This window comes from Triplophysa rosa, linkage group LG16, assembly GCF_024868665.1.
Source record: "Triplophysa rosa linkage group LG16, Trosa_1v2, whole genome shotgun sequence".
Classification (NCBI taxonomy): Eukaryota; Metazoa; Chordata; class Actinopteri; order Cypriniformes; family Nemacheilidae; genus Triplophysa; species Triplophysa rosa.
Window position 1 is genome coordinate 19,073,301 of NC_079905.1, and position 25,493 is coordinate 19,098,793.

General features: G+C 37.7%; 1 protein-coding gene across 2 annotated transcripts in view; it reads left to right on the plus strand.

The window, feature by feature from the left end:
• ctdp1 (CTD (carboxy-terminal domain, RNA polymerase II, polypeptide A) phosphatase, subunit 1) overlaps positions 1 to 25,493 on the plus strand; it is a 172,259-nt gene that overhangs the window by 82,949 nt on the left and 63,817 nt on the right. Inside the window, exon 12 of one of the 2 annotated variants that reach the window (XM_057354651.1) lies at positions 19,234 to 19,439. The exons of the other annotated variant lie outside the window; for it this stretch is intronic. Coding sequence (XP_057210634.1) covers positions 19,234 to 19,439 — 206 coding nt within the window. The remainder of the gene's footprint in view (positions 1 to 19,233; positions 19,440 to 25,493) is intronic. 2 annotated transcript variants of the gene reach the window in all.

Genomic DNA, 25,493 nt, shown 5'->3' on the forward strand with positions numbered 1-25,493 from the left:
CAGTACAATTTAATATTATTTCAGTGTGAAAACCAGTCTACCAAAATCTCATTAACATAGAAGTAAACTTTTATTGTAGTCTTGTAAGTGAGAAAAAAACAAACTAGAAGCTTTTCTATGACTGATAGCATTTTAATGGTGGCTTCAATTCACTCCTGATCAATTTACTTAATTTACAAGTATTTGGCGGTTGTATTATTGACAGGTAAAAGCCTAAACCTTAAGTGTGATGACCCAATTTTTTCCTATGTATTTCCAAGAAAAAGAACATAGTTTTTATATTCAGAACAATATGGTCGTTTCAAAGCTGAATAAAAAATGTATGAGAATTAAAAGTCAAAGCTCTAAAACAGACAATTAATCGTCATAATCGCAATGATTTATTAGACAATTAATCGTCAGCCAAATTTCATAATCATGACAGCCCTACTCTGAGCTCTGTCTAAGGCACATATTCTTATTATTCTACATATATGTCGCCAGGGGCGTAGCTACATGGTGGCCATGGGTGGCAACAGCTACCCCTGAATGATGGATGGCCATCTATCTGGCCACCTCTGTTGTGCGAAGCAGTTTACGGAGTGCTGCGCAGATCATTTAGCGTATGCCCTGAAAGTAACGCAAGGACATTACTCTCGCGTTATATGATGTCATACGCTGACGCAAACAGTCGGAGCGCTATTATTTGAACAGCTGCTAACCTCTTCGCTTCGTGACAGTGTACTGTCTGTGTAACATGGAAGTTCATCGCGTTGCGAGCAGAAGGATCAGGGTAGGGTTGCACCAGCCATTCGTAAGTTCTTTCTTAAACGTGAACGTAAAGTCCACACTAGAGGCTTAGTATCTACTACTAGCTAGTTTGTAACTAAATCTGTAATCTGTCTGTTATTCTGTTGCACCATTTGTTCTTAAGGCAGAACGTAGCTATCATAAGCTCTCCGTAAAGTAATGCGTAGTCGCATAATATGACGTTTACCTTCAACAGTCCAATAGCAGCCTTTAAATTCGTGTGAAAAAGTTGTGTTGAAATGTTGTGAATTTCAAAACATTCTTGATTTAAACTTATTTTACCTCACATAATAACGGTAAAATTGGTATATAGAATACTACCTTTCATGAATAACATATTTAAAAGTAAATTTAATAAACAAATGCTGTTTAAAACAATACAGCCTACTTAATGCAATAATAAATGACATGCAATATGGGTGATTTCATTTTACTGCCAACCGCCAATTAAATAAAAAGAAGATTATTTCATTTTGACGTGCACAACACAGGCAGATATACACACACGGAGGCGCGCTAGGACGGTTCCTGTTAGAGCAGTCAAAAATTAAATGTCATCACATAATGTTCTCTATTTTAAAAGGNTATATATATATATATATATTATACACAGGTATATACAGGTATTGGGAGGATTAGGGATATAGAATATGATCATGCAGAATATGTGCTTTACTGTATAAGTACTAATAAAGAGCCAATATGCATGCCAATAAGCAACTAGTTAATAATGAGAATTGCTGTTTCGTTTTGGGTGAACTTCGTTTTGGGCACTGTGTTTAATACAATTGCTTAAATGTGATAGCAAAAGCTCATTGGTTTGAGCAAACTGATCAAATGTTCACGACCAGAAAGATGAAGTTTTGTCAGTTATCAAGACTATAATATACTGTATATAATACTGAAGTTTTACCATATGTGACCCTGGATCACAAAACCAGTCTTATGTAGCACGGGAACATTTTTAGTAAAAGACAAAAATACATTGTGTGGGTCAAAATTATCGATTTTTCTTTTATGCCAAAAATCATTAGGATGTTAAGTAAAGATCATGTTCCATGAAGATATTTTGTAAGTTTCCTACCTTAAATATATAAAAACTTTATTTTTGTGAGTGGATGGTCTGCCACAGTGCCCCTGATTAACAATTTCAAAGGCAATTTTCTCAATATTTAGATTTTTTTGCGCTCTCAGATTCCACAGTTTTAAACGGTTGCATCTCAGCCAGATATTGTCCTATTCTAACAACTCATATATCTATAGAAAGTTTATTCATTCAGCTTTCAGATTATGTAAAAATCTCAATTTCGAAAAATTGACCCATAAGACTGGTTTTGTTGTCCAGGGTCACACACACATATATATATATATATATATATATATATATGCGCATATGTACAGTATATGAAGAGTTCGGTTACAAAATGAGATAACACCGTTTACATTTTTATTTCAAAAATCATGTTTTTTATTATGTTATCATGTTTTTATAGTGTTAGTTTATTGTATTTTTTATGTTATTATGGCTTAGATCAAAACAAACCAACTGCAGTTTGATTGATGTTAGTTGGAATGTACAATAAAAAAACATGATTTTTTTTTAATTTTTAAAAATTCTCAGTTTGGAACCAAACTCTTCATGTCGGTCCTGGAGGGCCACTGTCCTGCAGAGTTTAGCTCCAACTTAGCTCAAAACACCTGTTTGTAAGTTTCTAGTCTGCTTTGTGAGATCTTGATTAGCTGTTCAGGTGTGTTTGATTAGGGTTGAAGCTAAACTTTGCAGGACACCGGCCCTCCAAGACTGACTTTGGACACCCTTGATATAGAGTATATGGTGTAACACCTTAGTATTATATATCAGAATCAGAAGAATCAGAATCAGAAGAGCTTTATTGCCAAGTGTGCTTGCACACAGAAGGAATTTTCTTTGGTGTTGGAAGCTTCTAGTACAGACATTCAACACAATGACAATACAATATAATACGATTTACAGTCTAAAAGATTCTAAATTGTGCATATATAAAATAAAGACTATTTTACAGAAAATGGGGGGTAATAACATATAAGAGACATTGTACAGGGTAGTAAATAGTAGAATATACATATTAACAGATTGTATGTACACTTGTGCAAATGGATAATTTAGTAAGTAGAGGTAGTGTTATATACATGTATACATCAGATGTAGATATAATAAGGCACAGTAGTGCACACTATAGGAGTAGTGGAAGTGGAATATTGCTCTTAAGGAGCAGTTATCTGTTTAGGAGGGAGATTGCCTGGGGGAAGAAGCTGCTTCTGTGTCTGGAAGTCCTAGTGTTTGGTGCTCTAAAGCGCCGGCCAGAGGGCAACAGATCAAAAAGTTTGTGTGCTGGGTGTGTGGCGTCAATGATGATTTTTCTTGCCCTGTTTTTCACTCTGGAATCGTACAGGTCCTGAAGTGTGGGCAGAGGAGCACCAATAATTTTCTCAGCACTACGAACTGTCCGTTGTAGTCTTCGTAGGTCTGATTTGGTGGCCGAGCCATACCAAACAGTAATTGAAGTGCACAGAACAGATTGGATGGCCACTGAGTAGAACTGGGTCAGTAGCTCCTGTGGTAGGTAGAACTTCCTCAATTGACGGAGGAAGTATAACCTCTGCTGGGCCTTCTTTACAATGGAGTATATGTGGGACTCCCACTTCAGGTCCTGAGAGATGGTGGAGCCCAGGAACCTGAATGACTCCACAGTATCCACAGTGCTGTCCAGGATGGTGAGGGGAGGAAGTGATGGAGGGTTCCTTCTGAAATCCACTATCATCTCCATTGTCTTGAATGCATTCAGCTCTAGGTTGTTTTGACTACACCAGGCAGCCAGCTGAGCAACCTCCTTTCTGTAAGCAGATTCATCACAGTCTTGAATAAGGCCAATGACTGTGGTGTCATCTGCAAACTTCAGGAGTTTGACAGAAGGGTCTGTAGAGGTGCATATATATATATATATAGACTTGATAACAAAACTTCATCTTTCTGATTGTGAAAACTTGATCGCCTTGCTTAAATGTGATAGCAAAAGCTCATTGGTTTGAGGAATAACAGATCAATGCTTTAGTTTATCCCTGCCAAGACAGAACTACTCGTGTTTCCGGCACACCCCACGGTGCAACACGATCTCACCATCCAACTTGGCAATACCACAATCACTTCTTCCGAAACAGCCAGGAACCTCAGTCATATTTGATGAACAGCTGTCCTTCAATGATCACATTGCAAAGACAATGCGGTCATGCCGATATGCCTTATTCAACATTAGAAAGGTTAGACCCTATCTCACTGAGCATGCGGCACAACTCCTTGTCCAGGCCCTGGTAATCTCAAGGTTGGACTACTGCAATGCTCTCCTTGCTGGTCTTCCTGCAAAGGCTATCAAACCACTCCAGCTGGTTCAGAACGCAGCAGCATGCCTCGTTTTCCAACAGCCCAAAAGGGCTCATGTGACACCCCTCTTCATCTCTCTCCACTGGCTACCGGTTGAAGCCCGTATCAGATTCAGGTTACTAATGCTTGCCTACAGGACTATCACTGTATCATACTTTCACACCCTCCTACACCCCATCAAGAACCCTGCGTTCAGCAAACCAGCGCCGTCTTGTATTGCCTTCTCAAAAGGGCAGTATTCTCCTTCTTGGTGGAACATTCTTCCTAACTCAGTCTGGTCAACCACATCTCTCACAACATTCAAAAAACTACTTAAAACCTACTTAAAAATCTCTTTTGAGAATACTTGACAGAAAAATAATAATAAAAAAAAAACACAACCCTCTCTCTTTCTCTTAACAGGTAGTGGTCTAGCTTTTGTTGACACTAGTAACTTTGTATTAGCACCTATTGTATTTTTTCTCCTGTATGACATATCGCTTACTGCTCTCTGAACTCTCTGTAAGTCGGTTTGGATAAGATAAATGTAAATGTTATAATTGGTTATTTGTAAGGAAGGAGGAACTTTTGACTTTGCCTTTGAATTTATAGATTTTTTTCTGTATGGTCAGTTCAGTAACAGGAGGTGCCTCAGCCTCCTCTGGCATTGTGTTTAACACAATCAATGTTGTATTGACTTGTATCACACATTACAGAAAAATGAAATTACTAAAATATCTCTTATGTAATGGTTGTATTATATTGCTTAACCTGCAGTCATTTTTGAGTGTTATTTAAGGCTCAGACTCCCTTGCCTCTTCTGATGAACCACCACTGGTTGCAGTGCCTGTACATTAAAATACATTTATTTAATGATATAACCATTTGCTGACATTTAGACCTGTGTGTGTTGTTTTCAAAACACATAAAAAAAATAATTATAGAACATTATTTCAGTAACAATTGTAATAGAAATTGTGATATCAATGATAACTATATAAATTCTGACATTTTAAATATTGAAACTAAATCAAAACCTAACCGCCTAATCAGCTACAGTAACTAATAAACCTATCGTTAGTTAACTTTGCTTTTTGTTGTTTTTTGAGGTTGGCCTGAAGGGTATAAACATGCTGAAATAATAAATTATGGTATTATGGTATTCAAGCAGCACGTTGCAGTTAATAGACCCCAGGAGGAACTCTCATCATATTTGTCTTTGAAGACTTCTTTCGTGCTCTCTGGAGACAGAGGAACCCTCTTAGATATTACTTAACATGCCCTGTGTTTCACTGAAGCTGTAATGAATAATTCAGCTGTTTGGTGATGGACCGTACTGTAAGGCAGACAGGTTGATCTTAACATTTGGGGTGGGGGAAGTTTACATAGCAGCGCTGAATTCATGCATTATATTTTACCATACAGGTTGTGAATAATTAAAAAGTGTCCAAATGCAGCTGTTTCATATTTAGGAAGTTTTATTCCATAACTGTTCACCGTTATTTGGACACGAGGCTTTGGCAGGCAAATGCACGTGAACCCCTGCTTAGCTCTTTACACTGCATTCAATTAAGCCATCGTGCCCTCATGCTCTGAGCAAAGGAATTTCTTCTGTAATTCGTTTGCTGAAAGATATGTGCATTCGGGAGTGGAGTCACGTGAAAATTGTGCTCCCGCATCAGCGCACACACAGCCTTATCAAGACCTTGAGTTACACTCAACCAGGATGGATGAATTTTAATGGCGAGGCAGTACCGGTACATACTTACGAATTTTGGTCTCATGCCTAGTCACGTAACAAGTTTTCACACTGCTTTGCTTGCACACACACACACAACTTTTTGCCTTTTTGAACTTTAACTCAAAACTTTTTTGATGAACACAGAGAAAGATATTTGGAAGAATGCTTGTAACCAAACAGTTCTTGGCCACCATTGACTACCATGGTAGGAAAAATTACAATGGTAGTCAAAAGTGCCCCAGATCTGTTTGCTTTCCTACATTCTTCAAAATATCTTCTTTTGTGTTCAACAGAACAAAGACATTTAGAAAACAATATTTTCTACTATGGTAGTCATGGTGGCCAAGAACTGTTTTGGTTACAAGCAAACTTCCAAATATCTTTCTTTGTGTTCATCAGAACAAAGAAATGTATACAGATTTGGAACAACTTGAGGGTGAGTAAATGATGACAGAATTTTCATTTTCAGGTGGCCAGTCTGTATGAAATGCATTTACTCAGCAAGACTGATGAAAGATCTAATTGAATTACTTTTTATATATCGGTACTTCACTCCTTGCCAAGTCGAGAATGAGTGAGCGTTCTGCGTTGAAACCCTGTGTGCTGGAAAGCTTTCTGTTCCCTAACGTCATGTTAGTGTTTGTCAATAATGTTCATGTCCTCTTGGGAAGTTACTACTTAGCACAGAAGTTGATATTGTGATGATAATTTCTTTTATTGGCTTATTAAAAAGGAAACTTTTTAGCGCTAATGCAACTTAATGAAGAACTGTGTGCATGCACTAATTGTTTTATTAATGCATTATCTCTTATTTCCTTATTGCACTGTCACAGAGCCCCCACTAAAAACATTTGGTGCTGGTTGCTGTGACCGGGAATGATACAGTTTGCTGGGAAGTGAAAATGTAATGGATGAAAATCTGTCCATTGGAGTGTGGGTTAATTTTTTGTAGTGCAACTTCTGCCTACACTCTTTAAAAGCGGTATTTACCAGTTAATGGAAAACCTGCCATAGAATGATGGGAAATGTTGTGTGGTAACTCAAGCCAGTTATCTCATAAACCTCAACCAAATGTATTTGTCATTCCAATCTCGGAAAGTTGGGCTCAACAGAAAACCACTAGTTTCCCATGAAATTACTCACATTGCCGTGGGGTTCATGTCTGAATAGGATTTTCAAAAAAGCGTTGCTCTCTCCATTTATTTATTAATGAGTTTTTACTAATGAGCTAAAAAGTGTAGATGTAACCAATAAGTTGCACTGGGTATCGAAAATCAATTCCAATTCTTGAATCTAACTTGTGATCTGCTGATATCTCATTTAAAGCCAATAAGCATATTTTTACTATAGTAACCGTTTTACTTATAACTATGGTATTTGTAGTAAAGCACAATTGGCGGAATTGGAATTGCTAAAATTCAAACGATCCCTACCCGTACGCATTTTTGCCTTTTTTAAAACATCAGTTCAAGCAGGCCACATCAGTTAAGCTTGCATCAGGTGACAGCTGTTTCTGATGTGTACCAATCCAGTTTTGACACATACTGTAACCTAAAGGGCCATTCACATTATAATGCTAACTATAAAATATAACGTTTTAAAAATCGTTCTTAATTCAGGAGAATAGCGGGGTTCACACCATAAATTTAACGATAAAGATACAGAGAACGATATCTTTGGGATCACTTTCAGAACGATTTTTTCCAGCTGATGAACGATAAAACATACTGTCAGACAGTTTCTGGCGTTTTTTTTTTACTATTGGTGATCGCAACGCGTGTTTTATTTGTAGTGGTTGGAAAGCGGTGTGTTTATGGGATAAGGGATTATTAAATGCTTATAAGTCTAAGCAAGCTGGCTTACATCCCGGACACGAGCCCACCTTCAGCCTTCAGAGAGAGCATCCAGCCTGTGCTGTCATATTTTAAACGAAAGCATCAGCAGCAGGTCATTTACATTCACTTTAGTGACTGGGAACACTGCAGCGCGCAGGCTTAAAATAAACATAACCTTATCACAATCGTCCGCTGGTGTGTACGCAAATATAGTTATAGTTACAGTTATCGCTATAGTGTAAACGGCCCTTTACTGTTCTTTTAAATTCATTCTCTTGAATGGCTGCATGGTGAATTGAACGCCCCGCCATCCACAGGTCGTCATTTAACCTGGAGATTATTATTTCTTCTGTATTTGGCTTGTTGGCAACATACTTATGAAATTTTCTGAATGATAATGATGCATTTTATTGGATCTGTTCTGTTACCTCAAGCCTGTTCAGGCTTGGCTGCATGCCATACACAATGGTCTTGTCAAAACCCACTTTCTCAGAATCAGTTTTGAAATATTACAAATGCTGTCCTGCTGAGAATTGAGCTGCGATCACTTTCCAAATTTCCCTCTCCCTGTCATTGGATTGGGACTTTTTGGGTACAGTACCCTGCATGGATTTCTCATTATTTACACAATAAGAGTAGTATTATCACATTTACCTGTTTGTTTTAAGCATATGTAACTGAAGGCTTCGGATTTTATATCCCTTATGAAAGTACCACATGACGTCCTTCTTTTTATTTATGTAATAGATTTTTTGAATGTCCTTAGCCTTAATAGACCTCGCTGTATCTCTGTGTTATTACTGTATGCCCTGATTGAGAGTTTTAATAAAACGTTCAAATATGAACATATTCAGGCACCGGTGGGCTATAAACACAGCAGCCAGAATCTATCTTTGTCTGGGCTTGGGGCATAAATCTTAATCTTGTTCCATGTAATGTGTGTATTTATCACGTATGCGAGAGTCCACCTGTCCTAGCACTGATTCACAGTTACATTGGATCTCAATAATGAGAAACCAATTGCCCTAGCAGCCCTTAGGGGGAATTCCAACACATTTATCCAACATCATGGGTTGTTGTTGAGCCCATAAAGTATAATGTTAACTAGCTAATGATTGTACAGTGTGTGACATGGCTTTTGGGGAATTGCCACCATGTCTTTGCTCTACGTTTTTTATCCTTATCAATTTCATTAGGCAGCGCTCATCTAATTTCGCTTGTGCCTTTGGACAGCACTGGCTGACTTTGGAGGTTATGTTCTGTAATATGCATGATTTTGGTGGATAGTGATTGGTTTTAAGCCAAATATAAATACGGTGGAGTCAGTATAAGAAATGTTAGTTTTTCTGTGATTGATAAGGCAGCTTTAAACATTTTAACTTGTTTGACTTGAAAACTATGTAAGCTAAAAGAAGATTGTGTAAGACTGGATGGTGTATCCAAAAGGGCAAGATGGAGTCCTCACCACAACAAGCGTAATAAATAATTAGGAATGCACGATAAATTATCGGTATCGGCCGATAAATGGTCATTTTTTAATAATTAGGGATGCATGATAAATAAAAAAATAGGCCGATATATTATAGCCGATAAATCATAAATCATTTCCTCTGGTTAAACTTCTTCAGCTGCACGCTGCTCACAGTTAAAATACAGTACAGTACTGTCTTTGTCGTGATCGTTCACTTACTGCTATTAGCAAAATATTGTTGATGTTGGTACAGTATGTAGATACAGTATTTATGAATGTGTAAATTATAGGAACAAAAGCATATTGTTTGAATCAGAGTGTCTGAATGATTTCTGTCTTGAGACCTGTTAGACATGTGGGTATTAAGAACATTTTTCTGGGTTGCTCTGGAAGAACATCTATAATTTGTTTATTAAATAAAAAATGTACCAGCTTGGTACATGTGTGGGTCTGTGTGGGTCTAGTTGCGGCTATGATGAACCAACCCACTTCTTTTGATAATGCTGGCCCGAGCTAAAAACATTTTATTTTTCAAATTGCAGATAATAAAGCAGTGTTAATTCTTTTCATAAATTCTTCTAATTCGATAAGAATACCGTTAAAGTACCGGACCGATAAGCTGTATCGGTAAGTGGAGTAATACCGTTAAAATCTTAATTATACCCATCGCTACTCTTGTCAACATACTGCATGCATATGAGTATTGGGTCGGGTTCTTGGTACACTGCAGAGAGAATTGCGCCTACTGTTGTTATACAATGCTAAGTATATTGCAAAAATAATACTTTCTTTTGACAAAGAAGGAAGAATCGTTTACGGTCATTTCAGTGGTTACAGGCATCGCGTGCAGATACTATTTGGGGTTAAGTTTGGTTGCTCTTTCATTCAGGCCGTGTGAGAGCTGTGACTGTAAGGTGCTGTGTGAACGGGACATTCCGAGACTCACACCTGTAAATAAACAGTTGTCAATACTAAAAACCGACAGTGTGAGTGTAGCCACATAATATCAAAATATCATCCTTCAACTTCGTGAAGAACAATCTCGAGGATCATAAAAGCTTTAAATTCTAACCTTGCGCATTTTTATAAGAATCCAGAGATAAATATTCATCATTTATTTAAATCATCAATTATGAAACAAAGTAAAATGAGCTATAAAGCAGCGGTGCTGAGATCAGTGGTGTCATTATCCTGCTCAGATTCAGAGATAAAGAGGAAAAAAATGAAAAATGATTTAAACATCAAAGCCCCAGTAGAGCACGGGTAAAGTAAATCAGTTCTGGTTAAGTTTGAACATTGAATCCATGCCCACAGTGAACATGTTCGTGATTGGTTACATTGCTGCAAAAGGAAGTCGACCTACAATAAATTGAAATAAGGCCCTAAATGGAGCATTAGTAATCATTATCTCGAAATTTGATTGGCTGTAAATTTACTTATCACTTGGGTACTTGAGCGCAAAATGATATCTAGTAAGCACAATAATCCAGCTCTTGACCTTCATTCTTACGTTATAGGCTGAGTTAATGACTCCTTCAGTATCAGAACTTGAAGTATGACTTTAATTCACTTCCTAAATTTGGTGTGGTGGCGTTTATATTTGCATCCCATGGGTGCCTGGGGGTATTGCCATCTACTAAGATTCCTCTTGATAATGCCCCTCACAAGCATTCAACTTTTAATGAAACGTTTCCTCCTCATTAAGCTTATCTGTCAAATTAAACTGGGAAAACTGGGTCCGTTTTTTACACCCTTCATTGAGCTCATTTATAACTTGTGTACACATGGCTTTGTCATATTTCTGAAGGCTGTTCCAGAGGCTACATTCGCTGTAATAATAAGCGGGAGAGAAAAGTTGTGTGATTGCTTTTCCCATGAGGAAGAGAAGCCAATTACGCAGGGCTAGTGGAGAGATCAGTCGTACGTGATTGTTGCTACAGTTAACCCTGGGGGTCTGAGGGGGGTTTTGAGCCCTGGAGATGATTTGACATGCCCTGACATTTGTGATTTTTCAGTTGCTTATAAACATATTGATGGCTAAAGTCTCATTACGTTGTATTCAGCTCAAACTGCACTACAGTACAGTGATATGTGAGCAACGTGTATGTTCATTAGGGGTGTAACGGTATCGAAATGTCACAGTACAATAATACCTCGGTGTAGTTCCTGCGGTACAATATTTATTGTGATATTTAAAAAGACAAATGACAACTTGGAAAAAAAGTGCCATAAGTGTTTAATAAACAATTATTGAACATTGCAATGATTTGCAAATGAACCATGTCATATCCTGTCCTCTTTTCTTTATCCTCTAATCATAACTGTTGCTTTGAGGTATGAGGTATAGTATGAGATGGGTCAAATGACTTATAACTCCCTGTTATAAAATAAGAAAACTGCACCAGCTGGACCTTGACAGAGGTCATATCTATTATATTGTTTAACATTCTCTATGTTGAAGGCGCGGAAGACCTATCATTTCATACAGTCATGTGACCGCAATAATATTGAGACAATTTTGCTATTGCGATACCATGAAATTGATAATACAATACAATACAATACAATACAATACAAATTTTATTTATATAGCACATTTAAAAACAACTGGTGTTGACCAAAGTGCTTTACAAAAGCCAGAAAAGACGAATATATATAATTTATCTATATAATAAAAAGAAAACAAAGAACATTAAAACAGGAAAAGACAGTGAAAACAGAAAAACAGAAAAGCTAAAAAATTGAATAGAAGACAGTGCTAAAATCAGAAATCAGATATGATTAAATACTGATGAGAATCAAAGGATATTAAAAGCAATTGAGATGAAATAAGTTTTCAAAGCAACTTTAAAAATTGACACAGTTTGGGCGGATCTGATGTAGGCCGGGAGACTGTTCCATAACTTGGGCCGACAACCGAGAAAGCACGATCTCCCCTGTTCTTGAGTCTAGTTCTGGGAACAGTTAATAGATCAGAATCACCTGATCTAAGTGATCTTAACTGTGAGGGTGAATGAAGTAATTCAGATAGGTACTGTGGGGCCTGGTTCCACAAAGACTTAAAAACGAATAACTAGACTTTAAAATCGATTCTGTGTTTAACCGGTAGCCAATGGAGTGAGATCAAAGCTGGTGTAATATGTTCACTTTTACGCTTCCCTTTAAGGAGCCGTGCTGCAGCATTTTGAACTAGTTGCAAACGAGAGATACATGTCTGAGGAGCACCAATATATAAAGAATTGCAGTAGTCTAATCGTGATGTTACGAAAGCATGCATAACAGTCTCAAGATTCTTAGTAGACAAATAGGGCTTGACCTTGGCTAAAAGACGAAGATGATAAAAGCAGGACTTAACTACGGCACTGATCTGCTTGTCATATTTTAGGCAGTTGTCAATCAAAACCCCAAGATTCCGAACACAAGAAGTACTGTATGGTAGCAACGTATGGAGATCAAAATCATGGGTGCTGCGATCGTTTGAACCGAACAGGATAATTTGGTCTTACTCTCATTGAGACTCAAGAAATTGCTGGCAAGCCAGAGTTTTAGTTTGTCCAAGCAGTCCAATATCGGCTCTAAAGCAAACTTATCATCACGCTTTAAAGGCAGGTAAATTTGTGTGTCATCAGCATATAGATGAAAGAGACCCCGTATTTAGATAGAATAGAACCCAAAGGGAGCATATAGAGATTAAACAGTACTGGGCCAAGGATAGAGCCCTGAGGAACACCAGAGCCCAGTTGCATTTTGGCCGAGGACTGTTGCCCAATGCGGACAGAGTAACTCCTATTGGTTAAATATGAACGGAACCATTGTAGCACCGTACCCTGAAGGCCCACACATGCTTCTAAACGCGATATGAGGATGTTATGATTGACCAGGTCAAAGGCAGAGCTGAGATCTAGCAAGACCAAAGCCATAGATTGCCCAGTATCAGTGGTGAGCATTACATCGTTCAAGACTCTTAAGAGCGCTGATTCAGTGCTGTGACGGGCTTTAAAACCAGACTGGAATTTCTCATGGATTTTATTTTCATTCAAAAAAGACAGAAGTTGACTTAAAACTGCTTTTTCTAGAATTTTTGAGAGAAAAGGCAAATTTGAAATTGGACGGAAGTTACTCAGCAGCGTAGGATCCAGATTCGTTTTTTTAAGACGAGGTAAAACCAAAGCATGTTTGAGACGGTCAGGTACAGTCCCAGTGTAAAAGCATTTGTTGATAAAAGACAGCAAGTCAGGACCAATGGCTTGAAAAACCTGCTCAAGGAAATGTGTTGGAATCACATCTTGAGGGCAGTTAGTAGGTTTTAAAATTGCGATAATCTCATTTAGGAAATCCAAAGAGATAGGCTCAAAGGCAGACCATGTGGAGGAGGAGACAGGGACATCAAGTTGGATATAAACTGAGAGAGGCATTTGAGATTTGATCATTGAGATCTTATCATTAAAATATTTAACAAAATCCTCTCAAAGAGAATCAGACATTTCCGGAAATTGATTGATAGGAGGATTGAGAACAGAGTCATTTACAGAAAACAAGACATTAGGCCTGTTGCTGTTAGATAGAATCAGCTCTGAAAAATATTTACGTTTAGCGGCATTAGCAGCTTGCTGAAATGCAGAAAGGGAGTCCTTTAAAATTTCGTAGGAGACTTGTAGTCTATCGTTATTCCACTTGCGTTCAGCCCTTCTACAGATCTGTCTGAGAGAGCGAGTAGTGTTATTTAACCAAGGCTTAGAATTGTGCTTATGCTTTTTCACCACGAGGGGTGCAACAGTATTTAAAATATTCAAACAGATGGAATTAAAAACATTCAAATGCTCATCAGCGTCCAGACGGCACAATAATGAGTCCATGTCTTTGTTGGTACATAGATCGTGATAAGATGTCATAAAATCCTCGCTTGAGTGATTAGAGAAGACACGAGTCAGCCGTGAACGAGGTTGATTCATATGTATAGTTCCGTTAAGAGGCAGAGAAAACAAAATTGGCAAGTGATCCGACATACCAGTGTCAATGATATTTATGTCCAATACAGATAGGCCACGTGAGAAGATTAAATCTAAAGTATGCCCCTGAATATGAGTGTAGCCAGACACCCACTGATCAAGGTCAAAAGAGTCAATGATGTTTTGAAACTCTTTGGTGAGTGGTTTAGATTCACAGCATACATGGATGTTAAAATCGCCCAAAATTAATATTCTGTCATAACTGGTAACAATATCCCCCAGAAACTCTGCAAACTCATTAAGAAAGTCCTTGTGCGGCTGAGGAGGGCGGGCATCCCTAATGTTAAAGTTAGTATTTTTGAGAAAATTCTGTTCACAAATTCGCAATAATGCTGTTTTCGCGTGATGTTTTGTAAATTTTCTTTATTTTAGTTTTCTTCTTTTGGTCAAGGAATCATAAAAGAATTTGCTATGAAAAGATATGATAACCATTTACATAAACGTTGACAAAACAATATATTGATTTAAAGGCAGGGTAGGCGATTCTTTCCAGAAACATTTTTTTGTTATGCTGGTTAAAAGTTTCTTCACATCCTTAGAGCAATCGCATACATATAAATATCTTCCGTGGAAAGCACAGGATCATGAAATGTTCATCCAATCCTTGCATTAAGTCCTGTATTTGCATACCGCTGCATACACGCAGTCTTCGTGTGCATGTGTAAAACCAACTTTAAATAGGGAGGCTCTGAGATGACGTATTTTTGTATGCAAAACCCAGAAGTGAGTTAGCATTTTAAGACTTTCGGTTCCATTGCTCCAAAGTCTATGGGTTTTTTTTATGGGTTTTTGGTAAACCGCCCGAAATAAGGTCTGTGGTAAACAAAACCTCTTTTTATTCTATGACATAAAACACACCAATTATAACCTGCTTATGATTTTTTAAAGTTAAAAACGGCGGTTGCTAACAAGTTGCTAAAAGCGACTACTTCCTTTGGTGGGGACGTTAGACGTCATTGTGCTTATAAAGCTCACAAATAATGCAACATGGGCACAGATCTCTTAAAACGTACATGCGGATTAATTCACGGAGTAATTACTTACCAGGGAACACATTTTTTATAAAGTTTGAAAGAGTTGTCGGAGGATTGGTGGTGGTGACGTTGATATCGAGTGACCTTAAGTGTAGTCTGTTTATAGCATCGTGTTAGCTTTTTACTTCTGCCAATTGTATTTTGGCTTCAAAAGTAACAAATGTTGTGTTAATTTGTAAAGATTATCTTGATAGACAAAACGTGTAAACATCATAAACCCTCACGGAGCTTATTTTTTGCGATCTTCCAAAAGTCTATGGGAAAAATGCATAGGCTTTCAGTCGAGGGAACTAGCTTCCGGGTTACCCTACAAAACACTTACTTCCGGGTTACCCTACAAAAATGTGTCATCTCTGAGCCTCTCCATTTACAACGCTCTCACTACAGTAACCATAGTTTAACCATTGCTATTGCTATTTGTAGTAAAACTATGGTAATACAAATGGCTAAAAAAATCTGCCAAAAATACACTTTACTAGAAGGGAAGAAAGAATGAATGTTATCATAAATTATATTTTCTTGTGGATCGGTTTGCTCTTCTAAAAGCAACTGTTCATTGTCAGAGTAAGGTAAACTCTAGCTCAATGTCTAGGCCCATCTCAAGATCATCTTAACGTTTGTAGTGTGCCTTTGTCCAAACCCACGGGTCATTTTATCTGATGATGAGGCTTGTTTTGTTATGCCATTGTTTGGGGGCTATGTTATGTTTGTTTGGCTCACGGTCATTAGCAGATGAATAGTGCATTCTGTGTGTGATCTTGCTGTTTTATAACTAAATTTGAAACTGCAAAAATGTCTTTATCAATGTCTCTAATTGGATCAGTTCTGCCTCTTTGTGTGGCACATTTCAGTGCAGATTGTTTTATGAATCTGTCACGATGTAATGCAGACTTTTGCAATGTTGTTATTGAATTAGAAGACAGATGCCTATATTGAATTTCTCATGAATACAGTGGCAAGAAAAAGTATGTGAACCTTTTGGAATTTCATGGTTTTCTGAATAAATTTGTTATAAAATGTGATCTGATCTTCATCTAAGTCAAGGGTATTGACAAATAAAATGTGTCTAAAATAATAACACAACATTTTTTTGATCTTTCATGTCTTTATTGAGAACAACCAAAAAAACCTTGTAGTGCTTGTGGAAAAAGTATGTGAACCCTTGAGTTAATGACCTCAAAAAAGCTAATTGGAGTCAGGTTTTAGCACACCTGGGCCCGTTTCAGAAAGAGAAGTTTTGATAAACTCTGAGTATATTAACCCTGAAATGAGGGAAACTCTGGGTTTTCCGTTTCAGAATGTGAGGTATGTCAAACCTGAGAAAGCGGGGTAACTCAAGCCCGTTTCTAAAGGAGAGGTATCTTATACTCAGAGTCAGTAACCATAGTAACTTACTCTGTGAACCTAACCTGGTCGGGAGCAGGTTTTCTTTGGTAAACCCAGAGTTTATTTCGATCTCCTCCCCCTTTTAAAGCGCAAGTGGTGTACTCATCCATTCATTCATTAATACAGTCATTCATGGCAACATTTTGATTACACAGAGACCATCTCAGTGACTTATACTGTATGTCATATGTGCTTTTATAGAGGATTCATGAAGAGGCTGCATTAATTCATTGGAATGTACTTTGATTACAGGAGAGCACCGAGTGGAATTTTGTCATTTCCTTGTGCTTTTTATTAAAACTGTACCGTTTTTCTTTACAGTGAATTAGATATATCAAAATATATCTCATCCATCCTTACATCAATAACATCAGCCACCGTACGTGTCTTACATCAGAGCATAATTTTCTATGGACGATGAGAAATGACTTAATAAAGTGTATAAATAAAGTGCATGAATAAAGAAATGAATAAATACAGACATACATGCAGAAATGAAGCGATAATGGTAATAAACAAGTAAATTTGACATGCAGCCATTCCAAGTGAAATCTGTTCAGAGCAGGGTTCGAACCGGCGATCAGTCTAACTTTGCACGAGAGTCTGACGCCCTACAGGTGTCCTATACACCATGACGTCTTACTTGCGTAACTAGTGCACTCATGGCGAGTGAGAACATACGATTTTTTTTTTATTTCTGTTGTTTCATTCACTTAATGATTAATTTATTTGTTTATTGGTATCAATTTATTAATTTAAACTTAAGTCATTTTCAGGACATCAGTGAATCGAGCGGAAAGTGTGTCTCACTCTCATGTGCTTTCTGCCGCCATGTTGCTTTTTTTGGTGCTGTTGCCATGGTGAATCGTAATATCGGAGCTCCATTGATGATGGCTTTTTATAGTCGTGGTGCACGCGCTTAACCCAGGGTAAGCCTACCCAGAGTAAATTGAACTAACTCAAATCAGCTGTTCTGAAACCAAAAACTCAAAGTTTCTAATTTCTAAGTAAACCAACTCTGAGTTCAAGGTTTAACCTAGAGTTGGTTGAACCTCCTTATTGAAACAGGCCCCAGGAGTCTCGTTAAGATAATAAGTTTGGAGGTGTGGACTACAGCTACTTTGACTGATAAAAACCTCTCAAACTTTTGGAGTTTGCTCTGCACAAGAAGAACATGTGAGCCATGCCTCGCCAAAAAGAGCTTTCAGAGGATCTACGATCAAGAATTGTTGATTTACATAAAGCTCGCAAGGGTTACAAAGTTATTTCAAAGACTTTAGAAATTCACCAGTCTACAGTTAGGCAAACAATCTAGAAATGGAGACACTTTGGGACTGTTGCTACTCTACCGAGAAGTGGGCGCCCAGTCAAAATGACACCAAGAGCACAACGAAGACTCATCAATGAAGTAAAGAAACAACCCCGAATGACAGCCAAAGATTTGAAGGCATCATTGGAACTTGCTATCATCTCTGTTCACAAGTCTACAATACGTAAACCACTGAACAAGCAGGGTATCCATGGCACGACACCACGAAGGAGCCACTGCTTACTAAAAAGAACATTGCTGCATGCCTGAAGTTTGCAAAAGAGCACATTGACATTCCACAGCGGTATTGGCAAAATGTTTTGTGGACTGTTGAAGCTAAGATTGAACTATTTGGAAAAAACACACAGCACTACATCTGGCATAGAAAGGGCACAGCATATCGTCATGAAAACATCATCCCAACTGTAAAGTATGGTGGAGGAAACACCATGATTTAGGCCTGCTTTGCTGCATCAGGGCCTAGCCAGCTTGGAATCATTGAGGGGAAGATGAATTCCCAAGTATATCAGACAATTCTTCAGGATAATGTGAGAATGTCTGTACGTCAGCTGAAACTGTGTAGAAGGTGGGTGATGCAACAGGACAACGACCCAAAACACCGGACAAGTCCACAACAGAATGGCTTCAGAAAAACAAAATCCGCCTTTTGGAGTGGCCAAGTCAGAGCCCAGACCTCAACCCAATAGAGATGATATGAATTGACTTGAAGAGGGCCATACACATGAGACGTCCAAAGTATATGACAGAGCTAAAGCAGTTCTGCCAGGAAGAATGGGCTAAAATTCCTCCTCAACGATGTGCAAGTCTGATCCACAGCTACAGGAAGCGCCTGGTTGAGGTTATTGCTGCCAAGGGGGTTCAACCAGTTATTAATTCTAAGGGTTCACTTTCTCACTGCCATTTTGAATGTTGAATGAGTGTGTTCAATAAAGACATTAAAGATCAGATTTTTTTGTGTTATTATTTTTAGACACATTATGTTTGTCAATACCCTTGACTTAGATGAAGATCAGATCACATTTTATGACAAATTTATTCAGAAAACAATGAAATTCCAAAAGGTTCACATACTTTTTCTTGCCACTGTATGTAAAATATCTTTTTGCTTAAAAAATCTTTTTTAACAGGACCACAAGATAAAACATTTAGAAAATGTATAAGACCCCTTATATCTGGCATACCCTTTTCAGCTCATATTTAATTGTACTTTTTAACTGTAGATGTTCAACTCTTTTGGGCAGGTGGATGACATGCTTGGTGAAGAGAGCGATAATGAAAGTGAGGAAAAAGGGAAAGACGAGAAGATGGAGGCAGAGGAGGATGAAAAGCCCCACACAAGCAGTCAGAAAGGCCTGTCATATCACACGCGGACCCTGGGTAGTGTTGTAGAGGAAGCAGCCCAAACGTCAACCAGTGCAGACGTCTGTGTATCGGGGAGCGTGCCCAGGTATTACACGTCCATTGGTAGTAAAAAAATTCACCAACTCAGCTGATGTTTTTCGTTATGACTTATAATACTGATGATTTTACTTTGCAGACAAAACAAGGTTCTCTGATTGTGCTTAAGCCTCTTATTGTAGAAGCTTGAGCAAGTATATGAGTGTTGATTGATAGCATGCTTTACACCCTTGTACTCCAAAAACCAACACAGTTTTAGACTAGTAACTGCCAGTTGCCATGGTGATGTCTGGAACCAGAGATCTACCAGAAGGTGGGTTCCTTTCCCAAAAACCGTGTTCATGTCCAAGAACAATGTCCCACCCATGCCTCTACCTGACATTGACATAATCCTGAAGAATGTTCTCTAATCAGCACATGTAAGAGGCTTTCTGTGCACCCTAGAAAGCACCCTAGTTGTCTACCGTATGGTTGGAACTTGGTTGGGGGAGGTAGTACTTGTCCACTTTCCCCAAGTAAACCAGACAAGTTTTTGTGTTTTCTCTTCCCAGCAGTCATTAGCAGTGGCTCAGAGGCTACAGCACAGTAGCTGCCGCCCATGTCAGCTGAGAATGAATGCAGCAGCGGTGTTATCCTTAGCAGTTCAAGTCTGTGGGATGAGTGAAGGGGGAAAGAGAAGTAGAGGTGTAAGAAGAGATTCATGTGAGGGAGTGTCAATTGTCAATTTGGCTGAAGAAGGACCTGCATCCTGTGATTATAGTTGAACAAAGAGAACCTTTCTTTCTCCCCTGGCACTTTTTCTGTTACTATTTCATTAAACCCTTGCTGTTAAAGGGATACTTCAGCCAAGAAAAACATTTCTCCATGTTTTACTCACCCTTAAGGCATCCTAACTGAATATGACTTTCTTCTTGAAGAATAATGCAGTCGGAGTTATAATACCACGTATCCTTTTTATTCCAAGCGGTAGAATAGGAGTGGGAGGCAATTTTTTGAAGCTCCAAAAAGTGCATCCATCGATCAAAGAACAGCTCGACATGGCTTCATGGTCTTAACAACGGTCTTCTGAAGCGAATCGATGCGTATGTTTAACCTTTTAGAACCTGGTGCAAAAACTTTTTTTTGACTGTCAAATTCTAACACAATGTGCCATCATGTGCAAGGTATCATATATATTTTTTTCAAAAAACTAAAGAACAAAATAATCTAGCACTTCAGACTTGAAAAATATATTGTAGTACATGCATAAAAGTCTTTTTAGGTTCACTCATGTACATAGTTTTCATTCATGAGCCTTTTTTACCCCAGTACTCCGGTGTATTTTTTTGCATTATTCACTGAAATGTGATGGTGCCCACATTACACACGTTTCATTGTCAAAAATCATCCCAATCGCCGCTTCTGTTGTGTATCTCCTCTTTGCCATGTTTTGTTTGGGAATTTTCTTAGAGCGCTCCACGAAAAACAAGCCTCTCGTTCGCCTGCAGCGGATGTTAGACATTATCGTAAATAGCGTTGTCAATATAGATGACAGAAGACCTTTGTTAAGACCACGGAGCCGTGTTTAGTAGGGCTGTGAAATTAATCGTAATCGTCAATTTTGGCCTTCAACGATTATTGTGCTGTATTCCATTTTGCAAGAATCCTCTCTATTCTTGTGGTATAAATCCACAGCGCACCCTTTCCTTTACAGCTGTTAAGCTGTGCTATTTCTTTACAATAATTTTTCAGTTGAATTCAATTTAAAAGACAAGATTTTTTATTTTTTCTATGTTGTTTCAAAAGTCTGTGAGTAATCGTGTTAAATGATCGTGATCTCAATCTTGGCCAAAATAATTGTGATTATGATTTTTGTCATAATCAAGCAGCCCTAGTGTCGAGCCGTTCTTTGAACGATGGATGCACTTTTTGGAGCTTCAAAACATTTCCCCCCATTCCTTCCTATTCTACCGCTTGGAAGTAAAAGGATACGTGGTATTATGACTCTGACTGCATTATTCTTCAAGAAGTCACATTCACTTAGGATGCCTTGAGGGTGAGTAAAACATGGGTAAATTTCGATTAAAGCTTGAAGTACCGCTTTAAAACAGACGTTTGGTTTTGTGTGACTGTGCATAATCATAACATTTAAAATACTATCCTGTAAATAGTGGATGACAGCTGATCTACACACTATTTCTTGTTTCTCATGACTCCGTATCCCTCCCCATGTTTCTTGCATTTCCTTTTACCACCTTTAGCTAATCCTTCAAGATCTTGATTTGCCTTATTGGCCAATAACTGCATTTCAGAGCATTTGAACTTTGACGGTCCATAATGTTCAGAGTTCATCTTTTCTTATGTTCTCTGCTGTTATTTTCATCTAATAAGTGCACTTTAGGTAGCTCCACCCTTCCATTCAGTTTGGAATTGACTGGAAATGGTTGCTATGGCAACATTTGATAGCATTGAAATGCTCTGTATCCTCTTGCCTGCATTGCTTCCTTTTGCCTTCATGGTGGAGAAATGGCATTTTCAATAAAGTTTGATTTTTAATCTTTTGTATTGTTCTGTGAGGCCAGCATATTCAATGCATGGCATGAATAGCCCATTTTCTCTGCGATCTAAAAGGGATACGAATTGAAAGTACTGCAGTGTCAGGAATTCAACGTTTCAAGGGCTGCACGATGAATCATATTTTTATTGTACTAGTGAAATCGCGTTTTCTGCCTCCCATGATTAATTTAGCATTATTGTTGCCATGTTAACATTAATGGCAAGCATAAAACATCATCAAGATAAGGTTCATTTTCTGGGACGTAGTGTATAGATGATGGTGCACTTTGAAATACGGTGTCAGCAGATTATCTAAAAGTTTCTGGAGGGCGCTATTGTAAAATTTTGAGGTTAATCGATTAATCGTTTTTTAAAATGCGGTCGATTCTATATCGATTCTCAAAAGCTGTGAATCGATTTTTTTTCTTTCACATTTTCACAAGTACTGAACATTCTTTAATGTGAATTTTATTGCTACTACATCCACTAGATAGTGGATAGTCACTTTTCTTTTTACAACGGGTGGATGTTACAACAGGCAGCATGTAGTTCAGTTATTGCTTAATTAACATGGCTGATTGCAATCTGATGTTTACTGATCTTTTTTAGAAATATCTGTAGGAATTGTATTAAATCTATATTTATTGACTCGAATCGAATCGAGACCTTGTGAATCATAATTGAATCGAATCAGAACATCAGAATCGATACCCAGCCCTAGTAAAAATGAACGTGGGTACGACTTCCAGTGAAGCGGCGGAAGTAGTGTATTGCACTTTGAATAATTTATTCTGATGAAAGTAAATGAGAATGTGAATCATATTTTGAATTGTAATACTGTTGGTTCCATTTGGTAATCTATTAAAAAATCATTTCGAAACTGATGAGCAACACCCGCTGTTCATGGCTGCACTTACAAGCAGGCGAAGCTTATTTCACGACTTAAAAATGAGCGCTTCACACACAAATCTAAAGTTAAGACGGGCTGCTCCTGTGAGGTTTTTAAAAGGCGAATTTGCCGAATGTGTTGTCAATAATCTGTGGGAATATATCACATCATGTGGACTACATTTTTCATCTGATATGCTTGATGTAAAGTAGGTGTTTCTTCCACTTATCGTTTTATAAACAAAACGTAGAGAGAATGTTAAAAAATGTGAAAAGGCAGCTTTTGCAAGTGATCTTTAGTATAATGTTTATCAGATTAATGGCCAGCTGACGATACAGCAACTTTGTTATGTGCATGTGGCCTGTGTAACGCTTTGCAGTTCGCTTTAAAATACAAAAAATTCAGTATATATGATTTACACAATCGACATCATGTAAAGATATTGAAACCCCACCGTTATTTTCAAATTACTCATTGGTTTACTGTCACAACTAGGGATGCACCAATGTATCGGCCGCCGATATTAATATATTAAGATTATTCAGTTTATATCGGCCGATATTAATCGGATGGTGGATTAATTTAACACCATCGGCATATCGGCAATAGCATGAAAAAGGTTTATTAGGGCCCTATGATTTCCGCGATGCGGAAAAAATGGACGTAAAGCAGCAAACACGCCATAAAGTAGCACTGAACAGGTTATAGAAATTCAAATTGTGCTATGAATAGCGCTAATAATTATTTAGCTTCTGTTTAAATATGCAATCTGCTTGTTCTGCGTGTGAATGAGTGGTGTGGCTTAGTGTACTGTAGTGGACCTTTTAGCGTCTGGACCCGAACACCATGGACCATGAACTGAATCAGCGCTGTTTACCTCGTGCGCATTTTACCGTTTCATTTGAGAGAAGCTGCTGTCAAACTTTGCGGCAAGCCGTCAAAATAAAAGTCCGGTTAACCACATGATAAAACTAGTAATTAAATGTAAGTAGACTTAAAACAGCAAAATAAAAAACATAAGATGGAAGATACTGGTTTATATTAACATAGTTGTACATTATGCTCTATTCTATGGATTTTTTCCGTAAGGTTCAAAAACATTGCAGGATCTAGATTTTTTATTATAGTTTGAATAAATGCTGTAATATAGTTAAGAATATTTCCATGTGGGCAAAAGTATGCTACTTTTATGTAAAAGGAAAACACAGAATCCAGAAAAATAAAAACTGAAAAAATGGAATTAGGGAAAAAAATAAAACTGATTTTATAGAGCCCTAGTTTATTAATTAATTGCATGGAGGCGATGAGTTGCATGTCTGAATAATCCAATGTTTTTTTTCTGAGCAAAATAATGAAATACCAACAGCACAAACTTTTAAGTTTATTAAAGAAATGTTCAATTTTAAATCAAATATGAGTTAATGTTGTTAATAAAAGAAATATTGGATAGCAAAAATCACCTTTGAAGATTGTCATGTTGTCTTATTGTATTTTTATCTTAACTTGTGCCTCTCTTAAAATGTTAAATGGATCCAATTCATGTTCAGTAAAATTAATCCAATGCAGAAAAACTAGCTAGTATTTTATAGTACTCTATGCAATTGACCAATATCGGAATCGGACGATAGTTATTTGTTAAAATCTATATCGGCCCAAAAAAATCCTATCATAAACCCTAGTCACAACAACTATATCAATAAAGTTGCTAATTATCCGCTGTCAAATGTTAAAATCATCATCCCATTCCTCTATAAAGTAGTGAACAGTATGCTGATGTAGTTTATAAGTGCTGTCAGTGTGCAAGTTCACATTACGCAGAAATGCGTTTGTTTACACTGAACCGGAAGTTTCACCCATCTTTCGCGCAAAGCGTCATGGGGCATAGGAAACTTGTGGATAACCTGTATCTATTGTCTGTGTTGTGTAATAAATTGCACACAAATGAACAAATGTATTTACACACAAACATACACACAAATGTATTTAAGGTCAGTTAGGGATCTTTCTCTGCAATCCGTGCGGAAAGCTGAAAGCTGAATCACAATCTTGGCTCTTGTTGTCTCTCTGAATGGCGCTCCAGTCTTGGACTGTTATGACTGTTTCCCTGGCAGAGAAATTTCTCTGTGATTATGGGAGAAGAGCCACTGGCAGCATCAGACCTTGAATAATAGAGATGTGCAAAACAACTTATCTGACAAACAAAGACCACCTGAGACCGAATCCTCTGTCCCACGGCCAAAGGTTAGATTCCATAAATAATATTTTCCTGACAATATGAGCGGCGCTTTTTAAGGTAATTATATCCTGCTTCTGAATAATTTATTTTCAGAAAATGCACATTTTTATGTTTCACAAATGTGAAATAGATTTTTTACAATTTATGTAGAGATACATCCCCTTCCGGTCACTGTTCATGTACCTGATAGGTGAAGATCTAGACACTAGATTTTTATGTTTTCTTTAGAAAATGTGAGAAGTGCTGCTTGTGTGTACTCAACTCAACTCAACTTTATTTATAAAGCGCTTTTACAATTTTCATTGTTACAAAGCAGCTGTACATGAGACATATTGACTATAAGCAAAATAATTAAAGTTGTACCTGCAAAAACAAGAAAAGGTTGAAAACACAGAAGACAGACATACCCACATACAAAACACTCCACACACACAATATGCACA